Source organism: Poromitra crassiceps, assembly GCF_964638095.1.
Source record: "Poromitra crassiceps genome assembly, chromosome: 5".
NCBI classification, from domain to species: domain Eukaryota; kingdom Metazoa; phylum Chordata; class Actinopteri; order Beryciformes; family Melamphaidae; genus Poromitra; species Poromitra crassiceps.
In genome coordinates this window covers 25,205,281-25,221,678 of record NC_139642.1, presented here as the reverse complement: position 1 = coordinate 25,221,678, position 16,398 = coordinate 25,205,281, and the positions used below count along the sequence as shown (strand labels likewise).

At 45.5% G+C, this 16,398-nt stretch overlaps 1 protein-coding gene across 1 annotated transcript; it reads right to left on the bottom strand.

The window, feature by feature from the left end:
- Nucleotides 1–141: 141 nt before the first annotated feature.
- Nucleotides 142–15,845, bottom strand: vwa7 (von Willebrand factor A domain containing 7; the record flags this gene model as incomplete). The annotated part of the gene is made up of 16 exons (XM_083636391.1): nucleotides 142–738; nucleotides 1,078–1,237; nucleotides 1,687–1,823; nucleotides 2,308–2,597; nucleotides 2,734–2,826; nucleotides 5,391–5,543; nucleotides 7,680–7,812; nucleotides 8,245–8,451; nucleotides 8,652–8,768; nucleotides 9,361–9,473; nucleotides 10,832–11,001; nucleotides 11,212–11,407; nucleotides 11,990–12,124; nucleotides 12,580–12,676; nucleotides 14,725–14,958; nucleotides 15,603–15,845. The coding sequence occupies 16 exons, from the start codon at nucleotides 15,843–15,845 to the stop codon at nucleotides 175–177; spliced, it is 3,042 nt and encodes a 1,013-aa protein (XP_083492517.1). The 3' UTR covers nucleotides 142–174.
- Between the last annotated feature and the right edge of the window lie 553 nt (nucleotides 15,846–16,398).

Sequence of the window (16,398 nt, the reverse complement as noted above, 5' to 3'; positions counted from 1 at the left end):
TTTTCACTGCCTATACTAATAGTTGCCTAAATAACTTTGCAAATACCAGCTAATTTGTTCACCACCAGCTTTTTTCTTCTCAATTTGATCAAGGGGACCTTCATCATCATCATCATCATCATCAGTCAACACAGATTATTTTGACCTGCAAAACATCTTTGTAATAATACTGACCTACAGCAGAGGAGGCCATAGCAAGCCCAACAACACGAAAGAGAGGCATGTGAGTGTAGGCCTAATCTTTCCAGTCCCATTGGTTTCTGTGCTCCTGTCTTTTTGCTGCCTCTGCTGCCCAGAGGAGAGATGGCAGCGTCTCATGTTTCCAGCCCCGTCCCACACGAGGAGCTCTGCCTGAGGAGCGCAGCAGCTAGACATGTACCTCACCCACAGGGGCTCAGGTGAGCCCGCTGCCCACTCAGACACGTTCACAGGGGGGTCTCCTTTCTCTAATCTGGCCTTGTGGCCGTGCTGGTGGTGGCTCCCCCTGGTCGTCCTGTCCCCGTCTGCCTGCTGCTGGCCGGGGATGGGCCGGTCCTCCCCCAGGCTGTTCGTTGTAGGTGAGGGGCTGTGGAACAGAGTTAGAATACCCTCGCCCTGGTGGAGCTGCAGGGCAGCGAGGCCAGAGCGCCCCCTGTCTGACACGGCCAAAGATACACTCCAGATGGAGTTGGAGCACTGGGCAGGGCATGACCGCTGGACGTGTGGGGTGGAGCACGATGGCGGGGACATGTCAGGGTCCTACAGGAGAAAGAGGAAGTGATGTTTTATTTTTTTATTTAATAGGGCCAGTTACAGTGTACATACAGGAATGGTAGAACAAAAGAATTTCACACGTGTGTACTTGTACAACAGAGTAGTGACAATAAATATCTGGAATATCTTGAATCTTGATATGCATCACAGCATTTATAGCTACTGCTAATTTCCAATTCTCATCCCAGTTGGGCTTTTTACAAAAAGAGACTAAAGAATAGAGAAGAAAAATAATTAAAATAAACTAGACAACTGATGTCAGATTTCTTGAAGAAAATAGCAGCAAAGCTAGGCTCCTAAGGCCGGGTGTGTATCAGACCTCACCGGGGGAACAACGGTCAAGTAGGCTACTGCGTAGTTTGAGTCCGGGGAGTCGAGAGCGCGTACGATCAGGGTCAGGGTGACAGTCCCTCCTGCCTCAGCTGTGGCAGGTGTGAGGAGGTCCACCTGACCACGGATAGACCCTCGCTCGGATACAGGGATGCTGGGGGATAAAACACAAGTTTCAACTACATGGAACTTTTCATGAAATGGGTGTGCTACTGTATTGTGCTTGTGAAGGGATTCATTGCAAAATCATATCTGTTCTTCTGAGAAACAATGAATGTTACTTTCATGTATTAAAGACACAAGTCTTCAAAAGTGGTGCAACATGCTGTTTTATATACCGTAATCTATTCACTACAGCACATGACAGTAAAATGACACGTGGAGAAGAACAGCATGATTAATTACTTGACCACTTATACTAATGTGGTCAAGTACAATCAGATTGCAATCAGATCACCCAAAACGCATGTTAATGCCAGGTGTAAATGGAATCAAGCTAATGTGGGCAAGTACAATCAGATTGCAATCTGATCACAGAAAACGCATGTTAGCGCCAGGTGTAAATGGCCTCTTAGAGATGGATGTATTGGCTCAAAGCTGTACCTGTGAGGTCCCCTCTGATGAAGATAACCAGAGTCGTCATCAGCGGTCAGGTTAAAGAGTCGGGCCGGGCCGTGGTTCAGGACATCAAAGTGCACCATGGTGCTGTGACCCGGCACTAGGCGGGGGACTGACAACAACTAAAAGACAGACGGACACAAACAGGCATACTGAGAAAGATTGAAACATTATCATAAAGAAACCAGTGGATTTAGGGGTCTGAAAGGTCAGCAAGCTGTCAATTAAAGGTGGTAAATGTAATTAATTGCCACTAGAGTATTTCTATGTATGATTTTGTAAATCCACCAACGTTGGTTTGTACAGAAAATGGGTCAAAGAAAAGTCATATTGGGACATTTTGAAAGCTTGGATATATTCATTCTAAATTTCAAAACAGTGGGCAACTGACAGTGGCTTTTTGGTCTTAAATTGCTCTTGATAGTGGAGTTTGGTAGTTTAAGTTTATGATGCATCAATTAACAACACTGACTGCACTGCTTTTACTGGACTTTTGTCACCAATAAAGGGTATAATTGAAATGAATAGCTGAATAGCCTATTTTCTGTCCATCATTACTTTGCAAGGTTGCCAGTGTCCCCTTGAATATCACCATTGTGTTGTTACCTGTATTTGAACATGAGTGGGCTGTATCATCTCTGTGGAAACCCTCTCCAGCTTGTTCCCCCTCTTGTCCCGGCCAGACAGGCGAACACTGAAGGGGACTCGGGGAACAGAGTCCACCCGACCCACCAGTTCTTCTCCAGAGTAGGAGGAGGAGGAGGAGGGAGACGAGGAGTTCAGCCACACCTGCTGGAGGCTCTGCCCATTCGCTCCCAGCAGTGTCACATGGCTGAAAGAGGCCTCCTCATTGGGAGCTAGGCCCGTAACAGCCAAAACCAGGAAGGCAGGGACACCTGGCAAATGAAGCACCATATAATGACCTGGTCATGGTAGAGATTCACCAGTGCCAATGTGATCTGATTTATTACTTAATAAATAAATAAATAAATAAATAAATAAATAAATAAATAATACATCTAAATAGCTCACCTGCTATTGGACTGCCCTCCACTCTTGCAAGACCTGGGTGTGTCTCATTGGCTACAGTGGCAAAGTAATACAGGAAATCCACATTGCTGTCACCTATTGGTGCAGAGCAGATGGAAATGTGTTCTTTGCGTTTTTTTGTCCTCACATTATTCACATTATCTATATAATCATCTTTCAGTGGAGCGGTTCCAACAGTTCAACACTATACAGGTTTTGCCTGTAAAGTGGCAGCTTCCAGGCCAGAGTGGTGCTGGATGATATCTTACACAAGAAAAAAATACACAGTGAAAATGTTAAATACAAGTGCAAAAACGATCATACGTATCTTATTGTTCCAATATTCCCCAACAAATTCTATCCATATGGCCATATATATATCATATACGAGCCACAGAGAGAGAGAGAGAGAGAGAGAGAGAGAGAGAGAGATTAGATTTTGGTGGTCAAAGGTTCAAGGTCACTGTCACATCACAAATGCCATTTTCATGATCCACAATGTCTCAGGAACGCCTTGATGGAATTGCTTCAAATTTGATTCAAACGTCCACTTGGACTCAAGGATGAACTGATTCGATTTTAGTGCTCAAAGGTCAATGTTCGGGGGCACTGTGACCTCACGACCACCTGTTTCATGCTCGTTAACGCGATCTCTCAGGAATTACTTAAGGGAATTTCAATAAATTTGGCTCAAACATTCGCTGAACTGGTTAGAATTTTGTGGACAAAGGTCAAAGTTCAAGGTCACTGTGGCCGCATGTCTGTCCATTCCAAGGAAGGGGGCGGGGCTAGGTCAAAGGTGGCCATAGCAAGGGATAGGAAGGTCATAGAGAGTCAGGATTTATTATTGTACAGTCTATGGTCAGGATTCAAGGGGTGGGTAGGGAAAGTGGGTAGGGGTTGTGGGTGGTGGGAGGGGGCGTCGTGAGGGAAAAGGGCGGAGCTAGGGAAAATGTCGATGGGTGGGTAAAGAGAGTGGCTAGGGCGATGTGGGTGAGGTCAAGGAAGGGGGGTAGGGCTGGGGAAAAGGGGCTGTAGCTAGGGATAGGAAGGTCAGGATTTCAGGGATGGGTTGGGGGAATGTCTAGGGGGGTGTGGGTGGTGGGAAGGAGGACCATGGAGAGGGAAGGAGTGGGGCTAGAGGAAAGGGGCCGTAGCTAGGGATAGGAAGGTCATAGAGTCAGGAGTGGTTAGGGCAGGGGTGGCCAAACTATGGCCCGTGGGCCAACTGCGGCCGTTTTTAAGTGGTCCGCCATTTTTTTTTATTTTAATTTTGCTAAAGACGTTTTTCTGTTTAAAACGGTAAACGAAAAAACGAAAACAAAAAAACTGATTCCCCCCATTTCGTTTTTTCAATTTAAAACCATTGAAAATGGGTTATACTTGAGTACCCTGAGCTGGTCTATTTATTTTTAAACATTTTTGATACTGAATGAATGTTTAATACTAATGTTATGTTATGTTAAATTATCTGTCTTAACCTGTTGGCACAGGAAAAGAAAATTTGAAAAACATACAGAAATACCCATTGTAATAGGTGAGCACATCAATAAACTATATGTGTCATATATTTATTTAGGTAGAAATTAAATTTTTGATGGCACAAGGGTTTTCTGGTCCAATTTTTTTTGCGCACTTAATATTGTTTGGCTACCGACTCCTTATATTTTTCAGTATGCGGCCCACAACCAAAAAAGTTTGGCCACATTTATGTGGGTGGTTTTGGGGTAGGACCATGTTGAAAACGATTAGCCATGTTGTTGAGGTACTCGCAAACATTGCCTAAGGTGCCATAAGGCTGAATGGCCACACCTGTGCTGTGGTCTTCTTGGCGGAGTCATACAAGCGTGAGGCACAGTGTAGGAATTTAGCCAGGGGCAAGGCCAAAAATGCCCCCAAGAAATTTCAGAATGCCCCTAAAAACCGTGATCAAGTGGCAAAAATGCCCCCAAGATTTGGATCATTTTATTTACATTCAATGAATTGAATTTCCATTTCCATCTCTAACACACACTCAGCACCTGCAAGCTGTTTGCCAGAAGAAGGTAATGAAGACCACACTCACACACAAACACACACACACACACACACACACACACACACACACACACACACACACACACACACACACACACACACACACACACACACACACACACTACACTTTAGCAACTTCAGGGTTGCCACTGTTTTGTAATGATACATTTCAAGGACTTTTCAAGCAGTTTTCAAGCAATAAAGCCTTGGGAAAAAGAGATGAAAACCAAAATGTATCCACGGTAGGGTAGGCTACTTACCTACGCGACCAGCCGCATATTTGAGCTAAGAACGCTTACGAGAGAGCACAACAGCCTATGACAGCTCAGCGATCAGCAAATCCCTGTATACTCGTAGCCTACACAGCGAGTGATACTGTAAACTCAGAGATTCTGGTAGGCTAAATCCAAGCATTTTTAAGTCTTTGATTCTTTTTTCTTAAATCAAAGCACTTTCAAGTACTTTACAGACCCGTGGCAACCCTGAACTTTATGCACTAATTACCTTTTTAAGTGCCCCCGAAATTTTGTAAATGCCCCCATTTTTTTAGACAGTGGGGCAAAAGTTGCCCCCAAAATATCTTTCTAATTTCCTACACTGGCGAGGCAGTATTTCTAGTTTACCTATAATATTGAAAGAGAGGTGGCCATCAGTCCTGGCCTGGAGGCTCCACTGGCCCGGCTGTATAGGAGGGAGCAGGCCGATGCGGAACAGACCCTGGAAGCGCTCCGACTCTGCCAGAGGGCCTTGCTCACCCAGCAGAGACTGGCTCTGGCCTGAGAAGGAGAGAAGGAGGCAAAACCTGAATTGAGCTGATTCTTATGAGTGCACTGTGCAAAGGAGGTAATAGGAAAGCAAATGGCTCATGTGTGTTGTAAAAGTGTTAAAAGTAGAGCGCACACACACACACACACACACACACACACACACACACACACACACACACACACACGCGTGTGTGTATGGGCTTATGTGTAAGGCCCCTTTCAGATACAAAGCAACAACGGCAGCACTATGCCAGCCGCCAGGATGGCTTTTCGCGGTGTCAACCTTGGGACATGAGTTCATTTCTCTGTGCTGATGGAACCAAACTCTGTGTATTGTCCATTGTTGTTGTTTGTGTATCTGTGTTACTGACATTATATGTTAAGCAGTTGTACCAACCTTTGTGCCTGAAACAAATTTCCCCTCGATAATAAAGTTAATCTCATCATCATCTCATCTCATCTCATCATTTCAACCAAGCGTGGGCGCGGCGGAGCGCACACCACTCGGTGAGCTCAGACCACTCCCCCTTCCCACCCCTCGAACCCCCAACTACTGTAGGTTGAACTTTGAGTGCTACAGTAGCAGCATGTGATTTGATGAATCGGATACTAGTCAAATGTGCGCTGAACCCAGTGAACGCAATGCAAATAAAGCACCTTAAGTGTGTGTCTTGCACAGCCAGGCAATGAAAAATGTTGTCATCTTACCAGTTAGCTCGGGAGATTCAGAATTTCAGCAACTAATAATAGTTTTTTTGTAGCCAGTAAAAGTAGTATTCAGAATAGATAAGAAAAAAGTTAAGACAGCTTAGCTGCCTGGATGTAGCCAACCATAGGAGTTATAATGTTGCATATGGCCCATCCCAATAGAATTCTTTGAAACATTGTGTAGAAGCACCCCAGGATATTCACCTTATGTAGAAGAGACCATCTGGCTTGAGAGACTAACAGGAAGTGTAAATACAATCGGAAGTTCCGATTGTATTGACACTTCCTGTGACTAATAAACCTAGGCCCCGTTCCAATACCCATACTTGTACTTCTTTCTTGTAGTATGTACTGCCGCTGCCCTCACAAAGTATGGATTGTAGTGTGCAGCATGCATGCAAAATGCATACTATTGGGACACACTACATCTGTCGTCACATGAGCTTCCTGAACTCCGACCTCTTGCTCACTTCCGCCGACGTCCGCAGCGCCACATTTGAGTTTTATTTTTTATTTTTTATTTTTTTTATTCAATAAACAAAGTCTGGCAGTAACAAACAGTACATTATACAAAAAATTCAGACTAAACATTTACAAAATTGGAACAGACAATCAAATAAACAAAATAAAATAAATAAAGCAAAAACATTAAGTCAGAGTTCTAAACAGGAATCAAGATATGCATGTTTTGGTACACACCATGCTTGTTTGGTTTTAACATATTTCAAGGCTTTCTTAAAGTTAATTATCTCATTCATGAACACGCAGCTCAGTCAGTGCGACGTAACTCCAGTAGGTGGCGGTAATGCACAAAAAGTTGTTTGCCAACCGCCATAAAACATTAGAAGGAGAAGAAGAAGACATAACTTCCTGCTGCGCAAAGGATTGTGGGGAAGTTTGCCTGGTGCAGCATGCATCGATGCATACTCCGAAATAGGAGCTGATGTAGTACAACATCCTGGTACTCTTGGCATACTGCATCTGACATACTATGTATTGGGACATACTAAATCTTTTTTTGCCTACTAAATAGTATGGAAGTATGGGTATTGGAACGGGGCCATGGTCTGACTCATAATGTGAGTTAAACTAGGTTTGACCAGGTGAGTCAGACTAGTTTGAGCAGGTAAAACAGCCGGCATTTTGAACAGGAAGTCGTGATACAATGGCTTAAGTGGGCGGGGCTGCATAAGGTGAATAGAGAGGCAAAGTGAACGTCACCTGCTTCAGCACTGTAGCCTACCAGAGATTTTCATCCGCTATTTATTTTCCCATAGACATTTCGTAAAATGCTTGTAAAAATAGTTTTACTTGGTCAAACCAAACGGTCCAGCTATATTTAGAATCGGGAGAGACCATAAAACATTTCACTCTGACCAAAACTTAAAAAAACAAAATCGATCCCCCCCCCCTTAAATCCGCAGTTGTTTTTTTTACCTGAAGGACTGGTGAGACTACAGTCGATCAGGTTGCCAGTGACGTGTAGGGTGACAGTCTTGACTGAGCTGTCAACTTTGAAGGCATGAGAGGACATCAATTCGTGGTCACTCTCCACATGGAGGAGGGTCACCTGTGAGAGAAAGATGCACACGATTTAACGTGCAAGATATTTAAACGAGTGGCAACATCCCTATGAGATCAAATAAAACCTCCTCGTGTTTGTTTTGCAAGTAGTAAATCTATATTGGTTGCTATTTTTCTAAGATCTGCTTACCACTTAATTATATAGACTTTATGTGCTTTAGTTCATGCTCAGGTCACATGATGGCAATGTTTTTTCTTCTTCTGTGGAAGTTTTATTAGTTTAGCTATGTCAGACTAATCAATCCATCATCTTCATATATGTTCTGCTTGTTGTTTTGTTGTTTGTTTTTGACTGGATATTCTACACCTTTTGTTGCTGGCAAGCCTAGTTGTTTGATTTAACTGCTCAAGCTAAGCTATACACTGGTGATATAAATGTTGACAGTACCATAAGGACCTTTCCCTCAGTTATACCTACCTTGTCAGCAGCTGTGTTGTCCTCGACTATGGCAGAGACCCGTTGGATATCGGCGTTGGTGGTGAATACGGTCAGTCCTCCCGACACAGCGGACAGGGCGGAGTACAGGGAGAAACGGTCAGGGGACAGAGGTTCCCGACTCCTCTTCCCCCTCCCCCCTCTGCTCCTCAATGTGTGACTGGGGTCTTCAGTGAGGAGAAAAGTCACCTGTGGGAAAATAAACCCAGGAGAACAGGCCCCCGGTGGTTGAGCTGAGGAGTGCACTTGCCTGGGGAGCTTGCCACGTGCTATACTACTGTACCAGGACTATTTTGAAATGCAGTGTAAGATGTGAGAAGTCTGCAAAGAGGTCTCACTGAGTCTGAGTTTTCACTCTAGTTTGTGTGACAAGATTATAATGAGGGTACCTTGCATTGTTTCTCAAGTGAGAGGGCCTTCACCGCACTAAACAGGTAGGTGTCTTTGGGGGAAGCATCAGTGAATACAAAGATTTCCGACAGCGGTGGGCTGTGAGTGAGGGCCAGCTGAAAACACCAAGTTAAGCAGTTAGTTCCTACACACACACACACACACACACACACACACACACACACACACACACACACACACACACACACACACACACACACACACACACACACACAAACACTCAGACCCTGTTACATCTGTATTGGGTTTAGTATAGAGAGGCAAAGTGACCGCCTACTTCCTGCTTCAGCACTGTACCAGAGATTTTTATCCGCCATTTATTTTCCCATAGACATTTTGTAAAATGCTTATAAAAATAGTTTTACTTGGTCAAACCAAACGGTTCAGCTATATTTAGGATCAGGAGAGACCATAGAACATTTCACTGGGACAAAAACAAAAAAACACTACATCGAAAAAATATTTTCTTTAAATCCTAAATTATTTACGTTTTGGTCCGAGTGAAATGTTATGTGGTCTCTCCTGTTTCTAAATATATCTGAATTGTTTGGTTTGAACAAGTAAAAGTATTTTTTATAAGCATTTTACGAAATGTCTATGGGAAAATAAATGGCGGAGGAAAATCTCTGGTACAGTGCTGAAGCAGGAAGCAGGCGGTCACTTTGCCTCTCTATTACCGGTATGTACCTGAATGGCAGAGAGGCACATCTCTGGCTCGTCTCCTCCTCCTAGGGCCATCAGCGTCTCCATGTAGCTCATGAACTGGTTTGGGTCATCCGTCTCATACACTGGTCCTACCCCTGCAGCAAACGGTACAAATGTTAAATGTATACCAAGCATACAGCTGAGCAAGAACTACAATGGCTCTCTAAATGCTGCTACCCATTACAATACACTTTTGAACACACACACACCTGCATGTGCCAATAGAGCAGGCGAGGCCACGCAGCAGCCAAGCTGCAGGGCGAGGCCACACAGCAGCCATGCTGTGGGCGAAGCCGTGCAGCGGCCGAGCTCCATATGTGAGCTGCAGGGCCAGCTCGGGAAGCTGCAGTGCGGGCGAGGCCTCACCAGGGCCATACCTTCACCTGGGCCATAACCTCACCAGGGCCATACCTTCACCTGGGTCATACCCTCACCAGGGCCATACCTTCACCTGGGTCATACCCTCACCAGGGCCATACCTTCACCTGGGCCATACCTTCACCTGGGCCATACCCTCACCTGGGTCATACCCTCACCAGGGCCATACCTTCACCTGGGCCATACCCTCACCAGGGCCATACCTTCACCTGGGTCATACCCTCACCAGGGCCATACCTTCACCAGGGCCATACCTTCACCTGGGTCATACCCTCACCAGGGCCATACCTTCACCTGGCCATACCTTCACCTGGGCCATACCCTCACCTGGGTCATACCCTCACCAGGGCCATACCTTCACCTGGGCCATACCCTCACCAGGGCCATACCTTCACCTGGGTCATACCCTCACCAGGGCCATACCTTCACCTGGGCCATACCTTCACCTGGGCCATACCCTCACCAGGGCCATACCTTCACTTGGGTCATACCCTCACCAGGGCCATACCTTCACCTGGGCCATACCCTCACATGGGTCATACCCTCACCTGGGTCATACCCTCACCAGGGCCATACCTTCACCTGGGTCATACCCTCACCAGGGCCATACCTTCACCTGGGTCATACCCTCACCAGGGCCATACCTTCACCTGGGTCATACCCTCACCAGGGCCATACCTTCACCTGGGCCATACCCTCACATGGGTCATACCCTCACCTGGGTCATACCCTCACCAGGGCCATACCTTCACCTGGGCCATACCCTCACCAGGGCCATACCTTCACCTGGGTCATACCCTCACCAGGGCCATACCTTCACCTGGGCCATACCCTCACCTGGGCCATACCCTCACCTGGGTCATACCCTCACCTGGGCCATACCCTCACCTGGGTCATACCCTCACCAGGGTCATACCCTCACCTGGGCCATACCCTCACCTGGGCCATACCCTCACCTGGGCCATACCCTCACCAGGGTCATACCCTCACCTGGGCCATACCCTCACCTGGGTCATACCCTCACCTGGGCCATACCCTCACCTGGGCCATACCCTCACCTGGGTCATACCCTCACCTGGGTCATGGAAGGGCACGAGCAGAAAGGTGCCAGGCTGCTCCGGGGTGTTGGCGCGGCTCTGGATGATGGAGAAGGCCCGGAGACGAGCAGCGCTGATCTCCTCAAACATACTGCCTGTGGTGTCCATGACAAATACCAACGCAGGAGCCTGCTTTACACTGAAGAGCCTGTCAAAGGAAGTCCAAGGAAATGTAGACACACACACACACACTCAAGCAGATCATAAAATATGTTGGAAAGTTATTTGTTTAATCAAAATCGAATTTGTTGTCCTGTTTTCAAGCGCTTCTCTCAAGTTTAATATGCTGCATTAACCATGTAAGGAAATGTTTTGTTCTACTTGCCAATGCAAACTGTGTAATAGTGACGAAACCCACTTGAGGAAGCTTGTGTGTCCCACGGTGTCTCGGAGGTCTCTCAGCACAGACAGGGTGGCCTCAGTAGCCAGGCTGGCTGCTTCCACATGGAGGAAATGGTGAGGAGAGAAGAGAGGGGAGGTGCTATCCTTGTTGATGCCCCCTCTGGCACCTTGATGGCGGCTACTGTCCAGAATACCCCCATGACTACATTTGCCTGAAAAGAAAAGCGTAGAATGCTTTACTTTGTGTGTGTGTGTGTGTGTGTGTGTGTGTGTGTGTGTGTGTGTATGTGTGTGTGTGTGTGTGTGTGTGTTTATTTTGGGGGGAGACCATTCTGCTCAAAGTCTGCTCCAAAATCATAAATCATCGGAGTCCAGCAGAGTGACTTAAATGCTCTCTGGGAGAAACGTGTGGTCCAGAAGGCAAAAGGTCTCTTTGACCAACCTGACCATGTCCTGTCCCCCAAGTTTGTTTTGCTGCCGTCGGGACGGCGATATCGGGCGCCCCCCCCAGGAAGACAAGCGCTTCCTCCAAGTATTTAATTCCCTCTGGTATTTGGAGATCTGAAATACTTGAATCCCTGCTCTTATTCTTGCCCCTGTGTTTGTCTGTGGGCACAGGACCACATGAGAAGCAGAAGTGCACTTTCCTCCCAAGCCATGCACTGAGTTTCCCTTGGTTTGTGCTGTATGACTGTAATGTGTTTACTTGTACTTGTAGAGTTCCAATGATTTGATTATTTTTTTTCCATTTTCATATTGGTGGCCATTGTTTTGCTGTAACATCCGGTAGGTACCCTTAGGTTTTGGAGGGGAAGTGCTGAAGTAGCCAGTGGTGAGCAGCAGGGGGGGCTGCTGTCTGTGTGCCAGGCTTGGCAGGAGGTTGTCTCGACAGGTGGCACTGAAGCATTCCATACAGGTAGGAGTGTCACCTGTCGACAGAGAGGGAGATGGAACATCGGTTAGCGTATCCCAGTCAAGCACACAGGACACTTTGTTTACTGTGTGGATGCTTACAAATGTTTAAGTCAGGCAGACATCCTGTACATTTTAAGTTAGGATGGGTTGTGAAGGTTCGAAAAGCATCTACTGTAGATATTCTGGATTGACTTCAACTCACTCTTCAGGTACAAATATCCCTAATTGTCCAATCAATGGCTTTTGAATCAGCTTGGCCATCAGTGAGACTGTTTATCAATGCAACAGGCAGATGTGGCGGTGTTTATTGGCTTGTCTCACACACATCTATCATTTGGTGTAATCATGAATGATATATAAACCAAGCAAATTTGCCTCTGTGAAATGCTCATTCTTGGATTCATTTTGGGTGCACTGACAAAATGGGTAGCAACATGAATCCAACAGTTGATGTATAAAGATGAATTACCCTCAGCCACAGGGAAGGCCGGCTCTTCAGGCTGCAGTAGGTGGAGGTAGATGGAGCGCTGGCCCATCTCCACCCAGTTACTGTGGCTGTAGAAGTCCTGTCATAACACATGTACAGTATGAGAGACAAACAATGTGTGGGCTACCTGCAGGCTGCATACCTCTCCCACACAGTTTGCATTAGAAACTCTCAAGTTACGTTATGCTTGCATTCAACTTTTGCTTATTGCGCTATTTATGTTGAATTCTAAATTAAAACCACATAAAAAATCATGGACAGAGTCATTAGTACTGTATACACATGCAGCTCTCTATCAGGGTAGAATGAGACATACACGGCCACACACACACTACACATGACATCCACCCACACACACGCATGCATGCATGCATGCATGCATGCATGCACTCACACACGCGGGCACGTGCACACACACACACACACACACACGCACGCACGCACGCACGCACACACACACACACACACACACACACACACACACACACACACACACACACACACACACACACAGCTGCTGGAATGCCTAGAACAGGGATCTGAAGATGGTTGACATTGGTAACCTTGCAAGCCAACTGGATTCTCGCGAGATCTTGAGATCAGATCATCTGGCAGCATCAAGTTAACACATTGGTGCTTTGTCCCAAAATCACATTGACTCAAATCAGCCAATTTTATTTTATGGGTGCATTTTTGGGGGGGATCTGCAGTGGAAGTGGTCCCTGGGAAATTTGGTTTGGTACATTAGTGGTACTTGGTCTAAACATTTTGGGAACCCCTGATCTATGGCATAGATAGAGCATTTGACGACTTTATAAATTAGCTCAGAAAAAGATCCTATTTAGCGTTACGGTATTTGTCATTGTTAAGGTTAGCCTACTTGACCGTAAATGTTCTGCGAAATGGGAGACTGAACATCAACAGTTAGCCTATATCATATGCATGTAGCCTATTCATTTATTTTAGCTTATTATTAGTCAAATATTAGTAATGCAAAAAAAATCTGTGCGCTATGGGCGCATATTAGCCACCTCTAGACATCCCTTTGCCACCCCTGGACAACCCCAGTTAAAAAAAATAATACTAGAACCGCCACCACCAGTAAGCTAAACATGATTGCACGGTATTCAAAGGATGAGTTATTGCTTAGAGGAGCAATCTATAGTGAATTTCCAGTCTTTGGAAATGAGGGCACCCATGCCACCTCCACGCCCAATGGAACGGGGTGTGTGGGAGAAAGTAGAGTCAGCTGATTGTTCTATAGGTAGGCTATTCAATCAGTAAATATGTTGTTGGCATAACACTGAGATCCAGTCTAACTCTTCCACCACGCCTAAACCCAAGACAAAGACTTATTGAGGTCGCTTCAGTTTGGGCGCCATAGTTTCTATGGGCTCATAGACGTCTTTAAACACGAGCGCAAGACCTACTTTTTTTTTTGTCCGGCTGTTTCATGGGAAATGCTAGTTTGATGATGATGATCACATTCATGATACAGTTCAATGTTGTCTGTGTTTTTTGTCTTTTAAATCCTAGACTAACATAGGCCAGTGGTTCTCAAATGGGGGTCCGCGGACCCCCAGGGGTCCGTGGCACTTTGCCAGGGGGTCCGCGAAAAGTTTTCAAGTAAAAAAAAAAAAAAAAAAAAAAAATTATAAAATGCTACATGTTACTTATTCCTTCTCAAACTACTTCCTACATGGTGGTAGTCTATCAAAATATCTTGGCTGTCATTGATTGTGTTGCATAGTGGTTTTCTGTACTGTTGACAAATTGTGATATTGTAAGTCGCTTTGGATAAAACAAAAGTGTCTGCTAAATGACGTAATGTAAATGTAATGTAATAAAAAAAAAATATATATATATTTTTTGCAAAATCTTCATAGTTCAACGAAAATAGTTTATGCTTTAAATCTAAAATGGTTCATGGATTACATTCTAATAACAAACCTATCAAATTAAAAGTCAAGCACGTTACCGTGGAAACAATTAAGCTTAGCCCAAAATCACAAATCAGAATGAGGCGGGGGTCCCCGGTATATTTTCTATCTTGTAAGGGGTCCTTGGCTGAAAAACATTTGAGAACCTCTGACATAGGCTACTAAACCTCCCACTGTTGCCATGTACCTGCAGGGAGTGAAATAGCTGGCCCAAGCTGTGACGGGCACTTTGGTACTCCTTGGCCCGTACTGAGAGCAGGGTCTGGGCCCAGAACTGCCGCAGCATCACCATGGCGCTGTCCACACGCTCCGAGTCAAAGTGGTACACCGGGTCGGACCTGGTGGAGCTCAGGAAGTCCATGGCCGCATTGGACTTCACCACCTCCCCCACGGCTCGCCAGAAGCCACGACCCAGTCCGGTCTGGGAGGGAGACAGGCTGATTTGATACGCTCATTGGAATGGCATGTTGCTCAATAGGAACACATAGATAGGAACACAGAGGACATTTTATTGAACCAGGAAGTCCACTTGAGATTCAGAGTACAGCAGTGATACTCAACTTGCGGCCCGGGGGCCAGATGCGGCCCGCGATAGGGTGCCGAGTGGCCCCCCGACCATTTTCTAATTCACAATGAAAACTAATGTTAAATAAAGTTTGACTAAGCTCCAGCTAAGTGGTCAAATATGGCCATCTGCTCCCAGGCACTTACAATTATGTACTTAACTAACTTAACCTAACTAACTTTCCTGTGTGCACAACAGGTGCGAGACTAAACTCAAACTGACACCCCAAACACCTACAATCCGCTACAGAAAAAAATATATTAATGTTTGTTTATTAACTGGCCGCTGGCCTCCTGTCATTTTGCAAAAGTGGCCCTCGGGCAAAGCAAGTTGAGTATCCCTGGAGTACAGGCTTGACAGTTTGTAATAAATCTCAGTGCATTGTGATACACAGAATAAAGAGAATGGAGGAACAATATGTGTCATCCAAAAGACACATTCTTTGATACTACATGTAAATAATCTGGCTGGAGATGTGATGATTACACAACATCACTCACCTGTTCCCCTGCGTCGTTGTGCTGGGCTTTGCCGATGGCCATCAGAGTCTCCAGGGTGACGTTGAGGACGGCACGCTCTGTCATGTACTGGTGCGTGTGCGAGTCCCAGGACAGGGTTAACACACGGGACCAAAAATTGGGGAGGAAGCCCATGCATGGAAAGGCCAGGAGAAGGTAAGCAAGAGCACACCAGTGCATCCACTTCCCACGCCCCGTCCAAACTCTTCCTCTACCATGTGACATCATTTCCTGGGGATAGCAGGGTGGGCAGGTGGCATCACACCTAGGAAGATGCAATCCAGTCGGACTATAAGTCAGCATTTTTGGAGTCTTGGGGGGGGGGGGGGGGGGGGAGTTGCAGTCTGGTGTCCAGTATTAATAGTATACTTTAAAACGTGTACTATTTAGCTTTGGATTTCTTGGACTAATGGAATACTGTCATGCCAACCATTTGAATATGTTTCTTGGATGAACTGGATATATGTTTATATTTAGGTCCATGTTGTCCGTACGTTAAAATTTAGGTCCATTGGCTAGTTGACCATGCAATAGTGTTTAGTTTGAGTTTTTAGATTTTGCTTTTTATTCGTCTGGGTCTGCGTCTTTCTTTTTCTTTTCTTTTCTTTTCTTTTCTTTTCTTTTCTTTTCTTTTCTTTTCTTTTCTTTTCTTTTCTTTTCTTTTCTTTTCTTTTCTTATTTCTTTTATTAGTATCTTGTTTTTGCATTTTGTTTTATTCTTTGTCTGTCATGTAATGTATATTGTTGTCTTGGACCCCAGGAAGACTAGCTGTCGTCT